The sequence below is a fragment of the Acanthisitta chloris genome, unplaced genomic scaffold (assembly GCF_000695815.1).
Source record: "Acanthisitta chloris isolate BGI_N310 unplaced genomic scaffold, ASM69581v1 scaffold4224, whole genome shotgun sequence".
Taxonomy (NCBI): Eukaryota; Metazoa; Chordata; class Aves; order Passeriformes; family Acanthisittidae; genus Acanthisitta; species Acanthisitta chloris.
Window position 1 is genome coordinate 3,224 of NW_008669710.1, and position 18,651 is coordinate 21,874.

The window sequence follows — 18,651 nt, forward strand, 5'->3', positions numbered from 1 at the left end:
AGACTCTGACCTATCTGAAGACAAATTGGTCCTCGGTAAAAAGGATTTAAACTAAAATGTATCTTTAGCCATGACAAACTGTTAGAAACTTCTGGTTCTATAGATTCAACTAATTTTATTTTCAATAGTCTTCTAGCAGGATGAAATTCATCTGGAATTTATTTGTACTGCACATTTTTTTTCATGGGTGGACTTTGGTCCTTGACAGCTTTAACTTCATTCTCTCTCCTTCTTCCCTATCTTTTTAAGTTCTTCATCCGTTTCCTCCTCATTTTGTTTACCTTTATTGTCCGATTTAGTTACAGTCTGAAGAGCTTTCTCCTCTTTAACTTTCGTTTTGGCCTTTATTAGCCCAACTTCTGTTTTAATCTCTGTCTGCTTGACCTTCTCTGGTGTCTTTGCTTCTCCTTTTCCATCCTTCACTTCCTTTTTAACTTTTGCTTCCACTTTAGTGCTCTTTACTTTCTTCTCCTCTGCAGGTAATGAAGAAAAAGTTTTCAGTGTCATTTTTCCCCCAACATAATCCTCAATGCCATTTATTTTATATTGTGCTAATGTTAATGAGCATTTCTTCGCTATTAACACCTTGTTCAGATCTGGTGAAAACTATAATCCCCTCAACCAGATGGACTTAAAGAGAAATATGAGATACAAACAAATTTTATCTTCAGTCCTACCAAGTACGTGACTGATACTAAATATAGTAGGCTATAGCATATAATATGAAGTGTTTCTAACAACCATATAACAGTTTATATGGTATAAACTAGGGAGGCAAATGTTGGTCGTTAAAAAAAATATGGAAGGTACTTCCAGACAAAATCTGAGTAACTTTAGACTTCAGAGATCAGAGCTAAACTCTGTTGTAAGCTGCAAAAGTAGTTCGTGTGTGGCTATTTTTAAGGGTTGCTTTCATGTACTGATTCTAGGTCTCTGTCCAAGAAGTCTTGAGTTCTTGAGTCTGTCTCTACACTTTCCATCAGGCTGAAAGACTACTCTGAGACAGACAAATTCAGCAGAGTGAGGAGGTAACCAAAGACGATTACCAAATTGCAAATATCAGTGGCTGAAGCTACACAGAGCTTGGTGAAACCTGGAGTATTCCTTCTGCTTTTATGTGTCAGTGACTTTTTTCTCATGTGAGACATGGATGCTGACAATATGTGTGTTTCTAGTTCACTCCAGCAGAAAATCCAACAGTAGTTTAAAATGCCACGGAATATGTTTTAAACTAATCTGTTTAATGCGATGTTCATACTTCTGTTTTCTTCATAGCTCTAAATGTCTCCATCCTTGAGGCAAAACATGTGTGCTACCTAATCTATGTTTTCTGTAAGGCTCTATACTTCTGCTTCTATTAAGCCACTGGACTGACTAGACTGAATTTAATAACATGTAAACTGACCAGGTGTTGCTGGCTAGTGAAGAATTTTCTTACCTAGTTATAGTGAAAATATATGCCAGATCACTTACAGATAGGACTACTTGTTTTTCAGAGAAATAATGGTTCACACTTTTAATTCTCATCTTTGAAACTTTATCAGATTTAAAAAGGGATCAAGCTTAGAACTAACCCCTGGATGTTCTAGAGACATTTTAATTCCAGTTATATATTAATTTAATTTCAGTGCAATGTAGCTGATTTTTCATGCACATTATATTATCTTCTTGCATAAACCAAAGTTATACATTTTAATGTAAAATCAAGTTAAAAAATGTAGTATAAATGAATTAATACCTTTGGGAGGAGGTTTCTTTTCAGCTTTCTCGTGTCTTTCAGGTTTGTCTTTTTGAGTTACTAGAAATGAGAACAATTGTATATCAGAGAAAAATTCTCAAAGAATGAGAAAATATTGACAAAACACAACAACATCCCTGGGAATGTCACATTTCCTTGTGAGTCCTGGTTTTCAGTTTTCAAAATTCTTGCTTTTTTTTCTCAGGTTCACATATTGGGATGAAAGTCTTCAAAATGTCTGTTGAGACTCCCTAACCAGAAGACAAGTGAGTCACCCAGATCTGAAGCAGCATAAAGAATGTTTGTACTGCATATTCCAGATGACACAAATTTGCTCAGCTTAAGCTCCTAGCAGACACAGACTTGATCTTCTTGTGCACCAGCCAACAGGAAGCCAAATGGCTACATTTGTCTTAGAAAAAGGCAATTTTTCTTAGCCTGTGCTCACTGTCATGCCAACACTGTCCCAAGTCTGGTGCTCACTTCAGAGCCCAACTCGAGTGAGTTCACATCTGCACAGGATACAGTGTGTAAACACACACTGCTATGTCCCAGAAAGGCTGTCAAAATTTCATGTAGAGACTTCTATCTTTCCCCTCTTGGTTACCATCCAGACAGACTGCCAGAACAAAACAGCTTTGAGAGTTAATTGCACTTCTTTCAACTGATAACTACATAATAGCAACATCCTCTCTAACTGAATTCCATCCTGGAATTGCTGCCTGTATGAGCCATGGTTGATACCTAGACTTGGTTTTGGTTTTTTTTTTAAAGATAGCTATTTCTTAAATGATGTGTTTAAATAGCATTCATATCTCTGAGGCTTTCTGGAGCCTTTAACAGGAGCTGAAGAAGTACCTTGAATCTTTTTACTGAACATAGAGAAAATCTGCTGACTGTGAGGGAAGTAGTCACCCAACCTGCAGTATGTCTGTTCCCTGAAGTTGGTATCCTGACCTGAGCATCCTCATTTCCTCGGGAGTGCCAATGGTTGAAATAGCCCTTCAGCATTGCTGGTAGCTAATCCAGTTTAGAGCAGACCCCAGGGAAAAGGGAGGCAAAACTGGCAATAGACAGCTCAGGAGCACACTGATGGCAGAATTGCACCTTTGGACATGCTGAGGACAAGTGTCCTGGTGCCTTAAGTCCACCCATCGGCACTCACATGGCAGGGAAGCTACCCAAGAGAGGGCAGCAAGACTACATGTCATGCTGCAGCAGCAAATCTCCCCAGCCATAAAGTGTCCAAATTCTTCATAAAATTTTCCAGCCAGTGACTGGAGTCATGGCTGCTATTAAACACATTAAAGCTCTAAGTGATTATTTGGTTAGCTAGCAGAAGATAAATGGGTAAACAGGCTGGCTGCTCCTTAGGACTATCTCAGTGATGCTTGGAAGTTATTTGCTTTCCAAATCTACACAGACACTGGGCATTTATTTTCTCTGGATTATTTAGGAGTGATTTCATTTCATGAAAAAAAAACACCTACCCTTTCAAACTATACACTGAAAGTATATCTAAAAAAAAAATGAACCAATGGCCCTTTAAAAGATGGCTACCTTTCAAATACAGGCTTTAAGTCTTCATGCTACTTTCTCTCTTCACTCTGTTTTACATTTCTCCTTAGAGTTAGGTCAGGTCCAAAAAAGAGTGATTTGTACATTTGTATCTATATTATCTGAACAGATTCAAATTAAACCTTATTCATTTATGCATCTCATCATCATGAGATTAATCTGAATGCCATAACAGACTGATACTAAGATATATTGCATACTATTTTTTTCAAGAGTTAACTGAGTGAAGTAGGAAGAGGCAAAGACTGAAACCAAACTTCATTATAGAAATATCTGGCTCAGAGAAATATCTAACCTCAGAGAAAAGCATTGAAATGCCAAGCAATAATAAATGTTGGTCTTTAGAAAATGGCATAATGAGGAAAGCTGATTGGATTTTTAAACTCCCCTGTCCAAATCATGGCTAAAGGTGGAATTATCAGTCAAAAGAATAGTGAAAATCACCTCTCACACGATATTCCTTCAGAATATATATGATACTTAGTGTATATGTAAATCTTAACCAAAGCAACTTCTTCCATGGAGGACATTGCAAATCATGTACTGAAATTAAAATCTTACTGAAAAAAATAAAGGCAAGAAAATTAAAATCTATTTTTGGATATGATGGAAGACCCAGACTGAGAGACAGTAAACACACTTGCATTAGGTCTGTACCGGACTGAAAACTGATACACAAGAGAAAACCTTTGCAGGCAAATTGCCGAATCCCATTGCGGGGGAAAAGGCACCAAGGAATGCAAATAGATTAGTCATAGGCTTACTTCTTTAGATGTATTAAGAATGATTTATAATTACCTTTCTGCATCAAAACAAGAAAACTAAGCAAGAAATGTATGTTGAGCAAGACTTCAATCAAGGGCTGTTTGTGGCCTGCTCAAGCAAAAGTGTGAGCACCCAAAAAACATACAGCGTGAACTAGAAGAAATTTGTATTTTAAATAGTCACCTCCACTCTCTCCCAAACTATATAAGCACTGAAAATCTAACATTGTACAAAGTCTAATGACAATCTGCATTACCTTTAGAAGGGGCTTTCTTTTCATGTTTTTCTGGCTTTTCAGGTTTCTCTTTGTGAATAGCTAGAAATAAAAACCAACATACTTAATGGTCACTAAAAAAGAGAGATGTTGCATTCTAAGTGAGAAAAAGGAGAATAAAAACATCAAGAAACACAGCTAGGCACGATGGCTATCCATGCAAAGAAAGAGGAAGGTTGATTATACTGCTGCTGTCTGTTGATGATGCCAAAACATGAGACCTAAGCTTTCTAAAACTCTTCTACCATTTCTGACATATTTGCCATTGGCTGGCAGAGGAATGTCCTTTCTGGCACAACCGTAATCCCATGAAAGAAGCCAAACAAGAAGAGTCATGCTTATTTATGCTGTTTACTGCTTCATTTTTAAAATAATATTTATATACTATAATTTATTGCTTTATTTTGATTATAGTTTTTTTTATTTTTCTTGTTTATTACTTTGGTTAATTTCTGAAGGATTTTCTGAACTCTACAGAACAACTAACAGTTTTTCCAGCTATGTATGATTAAACACTATAATTAATTACAAATCTAATTGCAATGACATTATAACTAATGCTCTTTGGGGCTTTTTGTTTGCTTTTAATTTCCACTTTATAAATTGAAATTAACTACACTGTAGTGACTAGATTCTGGCTCAGGTTTCAGAATGCACATGAGTTGTGCAATAGACACTGAGTGTGAGTAGTCTGGAATATTCTCCTATGTGGGCTCTGATTTGCTAATTTTTTCAATTAATATTTACACAGTAACTTTCCCTGTATGCAGAACTGATATTTGCATATGCTCATAGCCCTTGAGATACCCTACAGGGACAATGCATGTGAAAATACTCATCTCCCTATTTGACTTCGGCATATGAGATTATATTAAGAACACAAAAATATGTGCTTGAGCATTGCTATATACTCTCCAGCCTTGTGTTGGTGTTTAAAAAGAGAGTAAGAATTGTGGAAGAAAAAGCAGTACTAGATATCTATTTATTACAACTATGTAAAGAATTAGTCCTGCCCTATTCAATGCCTATGCAACAGCTCTACACAATACTGTATTCAAAATACCTTTTTGCTCATGGTCTGACTCATTACCTTTGTTTACAGGCTTTCAGGCATTTTTTTTGTGAATGACTAGTCTCTTAGCAACCATACTTATTGCAAGTGTTGGAAATACTCAGTGATTACCATGAGATTATAGTAATCCAGAGTACAAAATATATTTTCTCCCTTCTTCAAATAAAACCCCAAAACATACAGAAGGAACACAAAATGCTGCTCCATCTGTAAGTCTGCAAACCTTTATATGATCTAATTATTTTCATTCATAAAGTTCTAGAACTTTTTTTTCCAATCAAGGGGATATACAAATGAAAATTGAGTAGAGAATTAGTTGTGGGGTATCTCCAAATGTAAAATAACTTGTGACATATAATCATTACCTGCATGTCTTTCCTTTTTTTCAGGTTTTTCTTGTCTTTCCTGTTTGTCTTTATGCGTCACTAGGAAAGAAAGAAAGTGTTATATATATATATTAAAAAAACCCCTAAAACTGTGGAACAACTTAAGAATCAAAAATAATTTCACCTAGATAAGCCTTAGGAGACAAAATGGCACACTGTGTTGCTCCTGAGCTATCCCATGCATATTTGCACATCATACATCACACTATAAAGCTGTGAACAGCCAACTCTGGCTAACAAGTTACTGCCATGGCAACATGCCTCAGCTGTTTACAACAGTAACATCATCTCTTGCAGCTCTCTGTCCATTCCTGAAGAGAGATTTTCAGAAAACTGTCAAGGACTAAGGCAGAGCTCACAGTAAATGCTTCTGCCTGCAATAGAAAGAGGACTTCACCTGGACCACCCCATGCTCTGTCAGACACAGGCTGTAAAAACCCTGGAATCAATCCTGGAGCATAAGAGCATCACATGCACAAATGATATGTCTGTCACTTGTCAGCTGGCTTGAAATGGATAACCAGTAATGGATATGGATAGCTAGTAATGGATACAGATAGTTAGTAATGGACACTAGCTGAGATCAGTCCCTGGCAATGACAATCTCGGAACCATAATTAGATGCCCAGTATGTGCAAAGTAAAGACTAATATTATGGCAGTGGAAACTGCATTATGCTATCCACTCATTCACAGAGCATTTCCCATCACTTTTCTTAGAATTTCACACTATTAATTTCCAGAAAATGGAAAATAAGCCTGTCGATTTTAGAGCACTTCAGAAAAATCAACTGTGAAACTGCAAGCTAGCTTTAACTCCTGTGGAGATTTCATCCAAGTTTAGTAAAACTCCCTTTGTCAAACAAGAGGAAATAAGGCATTTCTTTTACAGTACTGGAATTCCATATCTCACTGGAAGCAAAACAGAAGAATGGGGAATATTCAGGGTCTCACATTTTTTAAACACTATAGTGATGAAATACATGAGAACAGGTTCCTGACATAGCTGACCAAGTCACTTATAAGTGGCTGAGACCTTTCAATTACTCCCTGTGCCATTAGAAAACTTTCCTAAACTTCGTTACAGAAGTTGATTATGAATTAGAATAGGATGCTATTTTTACTCTCCATAATCTAGACCTTGAAAAGAGAATGTAGAAAGCTTAAGGTAGAAAATAAGCAGTTAAAATACAGGGATGGTGTGACCAAGTCACACTACAATGAAATGTGCCTTAGAAAGGCACAAAGCCATAGTCATAGTTTTAAAATTTAATATACACTCTGAAAGCAATGCTTCTTAATACTGTGATTACAGAGAATGTCTCTACACAGTTGTATTTTGGTAATAATTGTGGCAATAGTTCACTAAACAAAACTGATACATTCACTTTAAGATAAAATGCAATCAGGTAGACAGAATATTAATAGAAGTTATGCCAAGTTGAGGCAGCATAATAGTCTTTATTCTTTCTCACTGGCTATCTAAGATTGGATGGGATAATTTTTTTCTTGTTCTAGGAAACTTTAAAAAACATTAATTACTGTTCTCCTGTGAAATCAAATTGAAGAGTTTCCCAAGTTTTCCACAAAATAACAGAAGTCTTAAAGACATTCGTATTTCAATCCAGGACATTACTTTCTTTGCTTTATCATTTTTCCAAATCTCAGAAAACATTTCTCATGTTACACCATTCCATTTTCTAGCAATAAATATTCATTCTAACATAAACCTGAATTTATATGCCTGCCATTAACCTCTAAATTCAGTCTTGTTAACTCAATAAATTTTGAATTACTTACATAAAATGCATAAGCTCCAATCAGAGACCATTAGAAAGGCCTAGTCAAGAACAGTTTTCAGGAGCTGCACGTTCACTTGTATCATGAGACTAGTGTTCTTGGCCTGAATAAGTCAGCTGCGGCTGGATATTCAGTCTTCCTTTTTTTGGGGGTGATTTATTATGATCATTGGCCTATTTGCTTTTCCACTATGGGTTTCTTTCTACAGCCCAGGACTTCATTAACCACATTTTTGTTCAAAGGACATGTTCTCAGAAGGCTTAAAGTGGTTTGACAAGTAGGTACACTCCAATAAAATTCCATCTTGCTAAAATATCCCTTGCAAAAGGCAAACTAGATGCTGGATTTTGGAGCCCAGAGCTAACTCTGAGTCATAGGCAGAGAGGAAGCAGAATCTTGATTCTGCCTCCTACAATAGGCAGATCTGTAATTTGTTGTTGGCATACACCAGCAGAAAATTAGTAAATTCTTTTTAAAACCTCTCAATGTCTCTGAAATAAAGCTGGGGGATTTTTTTTCTTTTTTCCTAAGGCATGTCTCCAAAGCAGAATGTCTTCAGGGCCCCTGTCCACTATGCTATAATTTACTCACTACATTTTGCTCAGAAGTACTCTCAGTGACAAATATTATGCTTGGATTTATTCAAGAAGAATAAAAAAGGCACCTATTTATGCTCTGGGCATCTTTTACGTAAGTTAATATTGCAGTAAAGACTTATTCATTAATCTCCGAATATAATTTCAGCCTTTCTGCAGAGTGATGAATTCAAAGTGCTTTTAAAGTCCTCATTCCAGCTGGCTTTCACAACACCTCCTCCATCCTTAAACATAATTGGGATCTACAAGAACTGCCTAAGAGTCAATAGATTTGACAGCTTTGGTAAAAAGGCAAAGAATATAAAATGCTGAATACATACCCTTTAGGGGTTCCTTCCTCTCGATTTTTTCTTGTCTGTCTGATTTGTCTTTGTGAATTGCTAAACACAATAAATAAAGAATTAAATTCCAGCTCACAATAAGTCTGTAATCTAGAGGTATTAAGTACACTTATTATCTCACCAAAGTGATCAAGAAAAACATTTGTATATTCAAATAATGGATTTTTACTCTGAGTCACAGGTACTAGATAATGTATAGACCTTCTTAATGTCAATATTTAATTCCAAGTCCAAAAGAAATATTTTTCCTTGAATAAACCTTCAGATGTTAGACTATATTTTACTGAAAGAAGTGATTATTCAGCAACCTTCACCTAATCTGTCCAATCTCTTTTGGTCCCATTACACAACTACACTGACTCTAAGATTTCTGACAGAGGGAATTATTTTCAGTACTTGACAGCATTGCTTTCTATTCTTAACAAAAAAAAAAATAAATCAGACAGCAAATTGCTTTCTATGCTATTTTTTCTTTATTTTTAGCTGTTACTTCAGTCACTGGATGGATTAACAAGAAAACATCTCTTTTAATCAGTGTGTAACTTCAGGAAGAGCAGCTGTTCAAAATGCAACCCACTACATGTCCTACTAGAAGCAGACAGATATGAGTCCTTATGGACTCTACTGGACACCCAGATTTCAGACCATGTTTAGATGTGGTTCTATCCCACATCTAATGATTTGTGTAAGCAAAAACGTTTCTTCCTTCCTTACCAACCTGTACTTTTAAAAGATTCACATTTTGCAATTTCAAGGAAAATATATTTTCTTCGCAACGCTCACGTTTCTGTCAACAAGTAAGACCCAGAAAATACCACTCTGGTTAGAAGACAACATTCAGCTTTATACACAAGCACATTAATAGTTTTTCATCCATTCATTTCACTAGCTATGCAGAAATGTCATTTCACAAAGGTGCAAGCATTTTTTTGTTGCTTAAGTATTTCCTCATTAAAAAACACATCCTTGTCTTTGAGAAAAATCATCCAGAACATTCAGTAAATTCATTATGTCTTACATGTGTTTGCATTACCCAAATGCTTTTCCAACCATAACAGGTAAATTACTGTTGATAACTAAGGACAGAACAGTGAAAAGAGGCTGAAGGGAGATTTTTTCAAAGCCTTTAAGGATTGTGGACAGCAAATTTACACTAAAAGAAACAGGCTATGAAGAATGCAGCAGCACCAGCAATGTCTTACTGAATGAATTACAGACTGTAACTTGTTCAGTTGCTTTAGGACATCTAGTACCATACCAAGGGAAAACATTCTCCTCTCTCTATATATACCATATAGAACTTGAACTGAATATTTTGCAGAAATTGTAGCATGCTTTTACATCTTACATTTGCATTAGCAGGTGCTAGCTCTGTGCAAAACACTTCAAGCCAGTGTGTTGTCAGTTTTGGCTGAGGCAACAGCACAGTTTTGCAAACAATAGGTTTGTGATGGTCAATGTGAGAGAAACACAAACTTCTGCACATCAGGTAAAAGTCCTTGTAGCCTCTATGCCAAAAATACAGGTGAATAATGCAAAATACAGCAAAAAACAGCAAAATATGGCAGAATCACTGTTAACGGGAAAGTGTGGTTTTAACCACAGGACATCCTACTTGTGTGAGGGAGGCTGTTGTGGTTTATTTAAAAAATCATTGTAGACTCCCCATATCATTTTCCTATTTAATGATTTGGGAGGGGAAAAAAAAGAAAATCTACAAAATGAGCCTTGAATGATACCAACTGAATTGAGTGACACCAGACCTGATAGTGGACAGAAAAATCTAATTTAAGGTTCACATCCTCGAAATGCTATAAAGGGCAAGGAAATATTAATATTTGTGTGGACTGCAGCCAAAACTATGGAGAATGGATCAGTTGGCCCCTTCTTGAGAAATAAAAGTAACTTGATGTATCTGGGCAGGGAGCCTGGAATGTGGATAAGCAGAGACAGAGCTGGCATAAGCATAAGCTATTTTTCTCATCCCAATTACAGGCTGAAGGTGATATCTAGTTAGTTTAAGAGCCCTGTCCTGTGTGTTGATACCCCCATAGCCTGAGGTTGCTAATCTCAGATCATAATGTTTATCATTGCCTTTTATGGACACTGCCAGAGCTATGTCTTCCCTTTTTCGGGAAGGGCAGGTGCTGCCAAGAATTAAAGCGTTCATGTTTCAGGGCTGTGATGACTGGCCATTTTTGTCTCTTCAATGACAAGTCCACCAAAATCCACTGAAGCTTTTGAACTGATAAATTTAAAAATTATATTTCTTAGCATATTAACTCAGTTTTCTCTCCTGAAATGTTTTCATGTTCATCTTCACATGTAGTTGTAAAATCTCTGTCATAGAAAATCCACCACTGTCTACAGACCTTTTCCAGATGTTGTCACTCGGATATCTATTTCTTTGTAAAAGGCCTAATACATGCTCTTTTTTAAACCCACAGCTCTAGTTGCAAGCATCAGGTTTTTGAATAAGTTAGACTGGCCATACTGTCATGTTTCTGTGAGACAAATTAGAGTTGATAAGATTTTCTTTTCCACACTACAAAAAAAAAAAAAAAAGAAGTAGCATATAAATATGCTTTTAAGGCTGCTCAGGCACACACTTTTCAGCTAGAAAATGCTGAAACTGTAACTGTTCTTTCAACTTTAATTCAACTATTTTATTTGCTTTATGACACACTTTGTAATTACAAAATCACCTCTTTTCTTCTGTTAGCAGGATGCTGGATTAATCCAGAAAAAAAAATTAGAAGAACAGCAAAACTACTTTTATAACAATTAAGTAAGCTAAAATTTTTCCACAGCTAAAAAGAAATTCTCTTGGTCTTCCTTGCAAATAGCGAAAAGTCATAAGCTCAGGATGAACTGTTATTAGCATTGGAAAAAATATAGCACCCCAACCTAATTTTCACTAACCTAGATTTTGGAAATTGCTGAAACATTTTTATATGTTTTTGAATGAAAATTCAGCCTGAGGGAAAAAGATGAGCATGGGGAATTTCATCCCCAGTGACTGGAGTGTGATAAATTTATAAATAATCTAAAATGGGAGCTTGTGATGGAAAATTTAAAGGTAATTTAATAATGCATTTCAGCCTTAATATTGCTATTTACTTCACTTAAAATTAAAACCAAGAAGCATAGTATATATGTGAGAGAATTTTCCAAATTTCAATCATCATAGTATGTTTTATTTGTGGCAAGCTGAAGGCATAGTGAAGGAGGATGTGATTTAGTTTTTCTCCAATTAAGAGCTTGAGACAAAGACATTCACCACCCCAAAACAGAAAGTGCAAAAAGAAGAGACATAATAAAGAGGCACGAGTTCCATACCTAGGGGAAGTAAAAATAGTTTCCAGCTGAGTAAGTCTTAAGTCTGCTGCTCAGTACAAAGCTAGGTGATGAGTGCAGGAAGCATGAAGCAGAGATTGCTCGCTCCAGCTAACTGACTAAGTGCTTGTCTACAGAGCAGCACTCTCAGGAAAGTTAAGATAAATGAACTAATACAATGAAGTTAGAGTGCATTAGTCAGAGAGCATTAAATCTCTGTATAGATGCTTTCATTTGGAAGTAAAGTAACTTTGGATGGCTATAACTTAATTCTTCTTGAAGGAACACTGAAAAAAAATAAACAGCCCCCAAAAAAAGGTCTTGATCTGGAGAGGGACACAGGCTCCCAGGTCCAAATTAATAATTTAATGAAACTACAGCTACACTGCTATCTGTAACATGTTCCCTAGTTTAAAGCTAACACAGGCATATTTGTAGCTGTACCTTGAAATACCAGGCTAGACAGTCCCTGTGTAAAAATTTTGCCATGTAATTTGCTAACTTTGTCAAATTATGTGGGTTTCTAGTACACTATGGATTTCTATATTCTAGCTCTATTTATCTACTTACCTGTCTCAAATACTTTTTCCTCTAGCTACAGCAAATTAAATTATGGAAACACATTATATTTGTCTTTATAGGCTCATAATTTATCGATATGCTAAAATGTTTTATTGTGTGATGTTTAATATTTGCATTATCAGTACAGACTTATTAACAACTCAATATGTTATGCATAGTAAATGAAATAGTTTCGAGGGGCCTGGAATCTATTTGTCAAATCAGGCTGAATTCAGAGATACTTTCTGCAAAAAAAAACAAACCCTGAGGGCCTGGTGTCAATTCAGAGGCACACAAGTATCTGTTGTAAAATCTCTGTGGTTTAATGTATGGCTATCAGAGGTAGCCATCATTACATCGTTTTCTTCCATCCCTCACTCAAGAGCAATGTATTAGTGAAGTTATTTTGGGCAAAGCCACACAGTAAATCAACCTTTTCCCCACTCCTTCTCAGCATCTGTTCTAATTAGAGCTATTTACCAGAAATGCAGGGCAATTAATTTCACTGGCAATATCAGTTTTCCATAAAAGTCAGGAATTATCATTGGACCTTCCATTAGACAGAAATTACATACTTACACATACTTTTTTTTCCTCAATATTTGTTATTATTGTTCTTGTTGCCACAATTACATGCAGTTACCCCTTATCCATTGGTATAACAGTAATAACTCAGCAGAGCACCCTGTCGCTTTTGCAAATGCCCAATTGTTTGAGTCATTAACCTTTAACACTTCAGCCTCTCACAAACACCTATTTCTTCAACAGCCTTCGGCACCAGCTCAGAATGTATCTACAAAAATCTACACTGTATCACAAAATGACAGGCTCACAGAACAACTGCCCTAGGCTGAGGCAGCCCCATCCCTTGGCCTCTCCCCTCGGGACTACTGCTCCAGCCCCAGCCATTGAGCGGCTCCACACTGAACCCACTCCAGTGTATGGATGGCTTTCCTGAGCTGGGAGGCCCAGAATGGAACACAGTATCTAGATTCTGTCTCATGACTGTTGAGTACAGGGGGATAATTAATCCCTTACCTCCACTGACTTTGCCAAGCTCCTGCTCATACATTGCAGGATGCCACTGGCCCTTGTGAAAATACTAGTACATTTGTGCAAGTATAATACCAAATTGGAAAGAGCCTATTTTGTAGTGAACCTGTGCTTATGTGTACATGTAATCATGAAATAATTTGATTTCAGGGCTCTTAAGCATGACTGACTGCTTTGTGTAATTAGTTTTCAGAGTATTTCTTCTTTCCAGGATTAAATTGACTACAATAATTGAAATGGACATTATTGCTAGCAGTTTATCAAAATATTTAAGTAAAAGCAAATTTTAGGGCACGAATTTTCTTGGCTCTCAATACTGTAAGAATCTCATAATTTCAGCCACTTCCATCTGGGATTTGTATTCATTATAACTATTCCTCATATTTCAATTCAATCTCTCCGAAGCTTCCTTGTTAATCTTGGGACTTTGATTCGGAGGGTTTGACTATTAAAAGAAATAAAATAAAATTGCTTTTAAAACTCTAGTCTCCCAACACTTTTGGGTGGAAGACTGAAATTTTTTTGAGTTGTTTGCTGCTATTATAAACATTCATTTTACTTCTGGATTTTTCCTACAAAAAAAAAAAAAAAAGAATAAAAGTTTGTGTTTGTACATGCTTCCTGAAGGTAATTTAGAAGGTAACAGTAAAATTCCCTAAAGAGTTATGCCTTTATCACACTCTAACTTGAGGTGAGACAGATTGTTTTATTGTAACTGTTTCTCCTATGCGAAAGTTGCAGTTTTGGGACTAAACATGAAAACAAAATACAGAAAGAAAAATATTTGTCTTGGTGTTTCAGTAACTGGTTGTATAATTAAAGACTGCATTATCAGGCACATGTATAAAGGGGCTTAACTAATGACACCTGAACACTTTTTTTCTGGCATCATATAACTGCAATGTTAATATTCTTCTATGTAAAGCCATGCACTTCTGTATAGATAAAATGGTACACAAGAGGTTGTTTTGGTCAAGATTGCAACATCATTTATGTTTTCAGATTACTGTGCTTGAAAATAGCCTTAACTGGGATCCCTTGCAAACAGATCTGAGTTCATTATGGCCTGTCTAGCTCACTGGTACCCTAAAATATTCATTTTCATGCAACATGATTTATTGACTAGTTGGGAAGCAGTTCTAGGCACTCCAGATGACCCTGATTACCACAGAACTGGAAGGCTAGCACTAGCAGTGCAAAATGCTATAAAAAATTACAAAGACTATATATAGAAATGGATGTCATTGTGTGAGGGAGGGTGTATGTATATACCCACTATTTCTAATAAGCTTCCTTCTTGCTTCCTCCTGCCATTACCAAGCACAGCACTGGTGCATCAGAGGGGTGTTCATCAAGTTTTATGTGCCCTAAGCTTTATGGAGAAGGTTTCGTTAGGCAAAAAATTCCACACATATTCCAGGAACCTTCATTATTTACACGACCTCCAAATACCAGTCCAAACCAGTTCCTCTGTGGATTTTTAGAAAGTGCGAGTTATAGCAGATTAAACAGCCTGAAAAAAGGTAAGTTCTTAAAATGGAGGCTTTTCTTATCTCTGATACACACCTGGCTCACTGCTAACTATGACTTCCTAACTTGGATGGCACCCACTGGCCTATAAATTTGCTTTCTTCCTTGTCCAACACACTTCATGCCTCTTGCACCAGAGGAAGTTCATCAACACTCTACTTTCTTGCACCTTTGCTAGAATTTCAGCATAAGTTTGGGTAGGAGAATCTTATTATGAATGTGCATTTACAATATAGCCACACAAACATAAAATTACATTTTTTGTTAAGGTATACATGAATTTTTAATCATTTGTAGTCTGTGCCAACCGATCTTGAAATGCTTCTATAACACAACAGTGGTAATGCATGCAGTTAACAAAGACACTATATTTCATACTTGTATGAAGGCAAACAGACACAAAAATAAAGTTACCCTTTGAAGGTGTTCGTTTCTCATGTCTCTCCAGTTTCTGTTGATGAATTTCTGAAAACAATGCAATGTAGATTTATCAATATTTTCAAAATTTTCATGCAGAAAAATATCAGATGAATTCGCATAGCAAAAAAGTGTTTCAATATTTTAACAGAGCCATGGCTTTACCATCTGCATATTTACAATTATATACAATAAAGTTTAATTTCATTTAGAGTCACAGACAATATATAAAAATCATAGCTTTACGTGTCTTTAATTATTCTGTTTTTAATTGAGCTATGTGGCTACTTTTAAAGGCAAGAATAGGTTTCGCTGTAATAGCTGTACTGTAACATGCTGGTCATGAATCAGAAAAAAACATCCTTTTGCTAAACATTTTTCTGTATATATCTTGAGTTGTCTATCTGGGTTAATATTTTCTGTTTTCCAAATTACCTTTGGAAGGGAAAAAAATGTTCTTTTTACTACATCTTCTAAAATTTTTAAAGCTCACATACTGGACTGGTATTTCCAACACACAGTAAAAGGGAGACTCAGTGCTCAGTACAAATTACAGAGGTAAAAGTTCACGGGTTAGGAAGGATTGTCTAAGAGAATGGCTCATTTTAATCATGCTGTATACCAAAGCACTGAGAATTGCCTAGTTAAAAAAGGAAGCGGTACAGTATTTTTCTTTCCTTGTTATGCCATCCCTTTTGTACAAAATTCTTCAACTAAAATATTGATATTAAGTTACTCCTATATACCTCTGTAACTCTTTACTCTCATTTTTTGCACCAAAATCAGAAAATATTGAAAATGTAAGATGTTGAATTTTAGAAGAATAAACCAGAATTAAATCAAGCTTGCACAGCCCTGTTTGCATGCAGGTGAAGAAATTTAAAGAGTGTTTATTAAAGGTGTGCAATAAAATCATTAAGGCTATGCAGAGTGCCTGGTTTATGGTATTGAGCATATATATTTCCTGTAGTAGGGAACTGGTATATAACACTGGATCAAATTTGTCTTTGACAAAATCAAATGCAAATCTCACTGGCCTCTGTGGGAGATGCCTCCTTGTATTTCAGCATTAGATTTAGTCTGCAGGATCTAAATAACAGGAACACTGACCACAAAACTAGTCCAACAGAGAGAAAGATAGGCATATTACATTTCAGCTCTAAGGAGCTACTTTAATGCCTATCGAAGGCAACTGAAAACTTCCATTTACAACCTTAGTTATTTGCTCAGGTTGTAACAGGATGTACATTGCCATAGAAATCTAATAGAAAATGGAACTTTCCCTCCTCAAATCTTTGCATAGGTCCTTGAAAATAAATATAGAATGGAGTTTTTTGATAGTATCTGAAAAGACTGTCTGCTTTGCAAAAAAACATAACTGTTTTACAGCATTAGCCTATGTTGTCTTCAGATAGAATATTTTTTCACAAAGGTAAAGAGTGACAAAGGGTAAAATACATATCACTGTTAGCCACTAACATATGGCAGCATAACTAAGCTAATTATATGATGTCATTAAACTAAAAGCACTGTTTATTCAGTTTTCTTCTTGCTCATTAAGTCTGGGTGTATAGTTCATTTATTGTTCTATAAATCTCAAAGGTTGTGATTAGGAAGAAATCAGACTTGTGGGAGAGTTTAACTACCCTGACACCTGATGGAAAAGCCACACAGCAAAGCACAAACAGTCCAGGAGGTTCCTGAAAAGCATTGATGACAATTCCTTGTCATGGGTTGTGGAGGTTCCCACAAGAAATGGTTGTTGCTTGACCTTATACTAAGCAACTACGAAGGCCTTCTTGATGGCATGAAGGTTGGGGGCAGCCTTGGCTGCACTGATCATGAGATTGTAGAGTTCAGTATCAAACAACGAGGTTAGAGGACACAACTAAAACTACAACTATGGACTTCAGGGGCAAACTTCAACCCCTTTAGGGATCTTCTTGGACAAATCCCAGGGAGCAAGCCCTGCAGGGAAAAGAGGTCCAAGAGAGTTTAAGTTTCACTTCCTCCAGGGTCAAGAATGATGCACCCCAATGAGAAAGAAATTGGGCCAAGAATCCATGAAACCTCTGTGGATGAACCTGTCAGTACTGAAACATAAGCAAAAAATGCACAGGAGGTGGAAGTGGGGTCAGGCCACTTGGAGTGAACACAGAGAGGTGGCCAGAGCAGGTAGATACGACATGAGAAAGGCCAAGGCCAAATTCCTTGAGGTGAAATACATCTTCATAATACACAAGTATGTGCACATTTGCTTCTACATATTGCAAAGTGTCCCATCATTAAGACCGTTTCACAAACTCCCTATTACAATTTGAACCATAAAAAAAAATTGCAGCCTGGAACACATCAATTTTGATATATTACAACCCAAATTTTCCCCGCACAAATAAATCTAGTCTCAATATAAGCTAATCTGCATCAATTTATGAGACAGAAAATACTGACTATTTGCTAGCTTCAAAATATTTAACATAAGGAAACACATTAGATTATTGGACATTTTTTACTGTTGTTGTGTTTAGGGATTTGAAACTATCTGTTGCATCTTTTATGACAAATAGCTTTAATTTTCTAGTAATCACATCATATCTTATTGCTGAGTTGACAAAGTGGTTATAATACCATAGAAGACTTAAATGGCCAGTTTAAAGCATGTAATTTGTCTCTATCAACGTGACACATTGTTAATAAATCCTAAATATTCTGAGTCCGTGTTTAGAGAAATGACAGAATCAAGCAGTAGCAAAGATAATCTTTGTCACCATGGCAACCATCCAGATTCTTTATGAGATGACAGTATGGTTTATTAAATTATTGTAAGGGAGTATATATTTTAAAATCTGTATTCCATGGTTTGTTGTCTTAAGTTATCATGAAGACATGAAAGATTATCTTTCCCCTTGTGTTGCCGGAGTTTTGAATGGATAAGTACTTTATTTCTTTACATATGGATACTGCTTGATACTGATTTTTCTAGACCTTAGGTCTTGCACAAATATGCAGAACATACAGGGGGATTATTTTAAATAGCTCCAAGAAGGGAAGCTAGTACTCCTCTCACTGGCCATTTCAGGATGTCAAAAGGAGACACATTCATCTATATTGTTAGCAGGCTGATATATCTATGTACTTTTGACCCAAAGCAGACCCTCACAATCAGCTGAGGATCAGTATTGCAAGAAACTTGACTTGAAAATCC

The 18,651-nt window shown here is 36.1% G+C and overlaps 1 protein-coding gene across 1 annotated transcript in view; it reads right to left on the reverse strand.

Annotated features, from left to right (window-relative positions):
• Positions 1-216: 216 nt before the first annotated feature.
• Positions 217-18,651, reverse strand: part of TRDN (triadin) — a gene marked incomplete at its 5' end in the record, with an annotated part of 39,741 nt that continues 21,306 nt past the window's right edge. Inside the window, 7 exon segments of the mRNA XM_009073410.1 lie at positions 217-473; positions 1,739-1,798; positions 4,338-4,397; positions 5,793-5,852; positions 8,529-8,588; positions 11,255-11,264; positions 15,164-15,187. Of these exon segments, the coding sequence (XP_009071658.1) occupies positions 217-473; positions 1,739-1,798; positions 4,338-4,397; positions 5,793-5,852; positions 8,529-8,588; positions 11,255-11,264; positions 15,164-15,187 (531 nt within the window).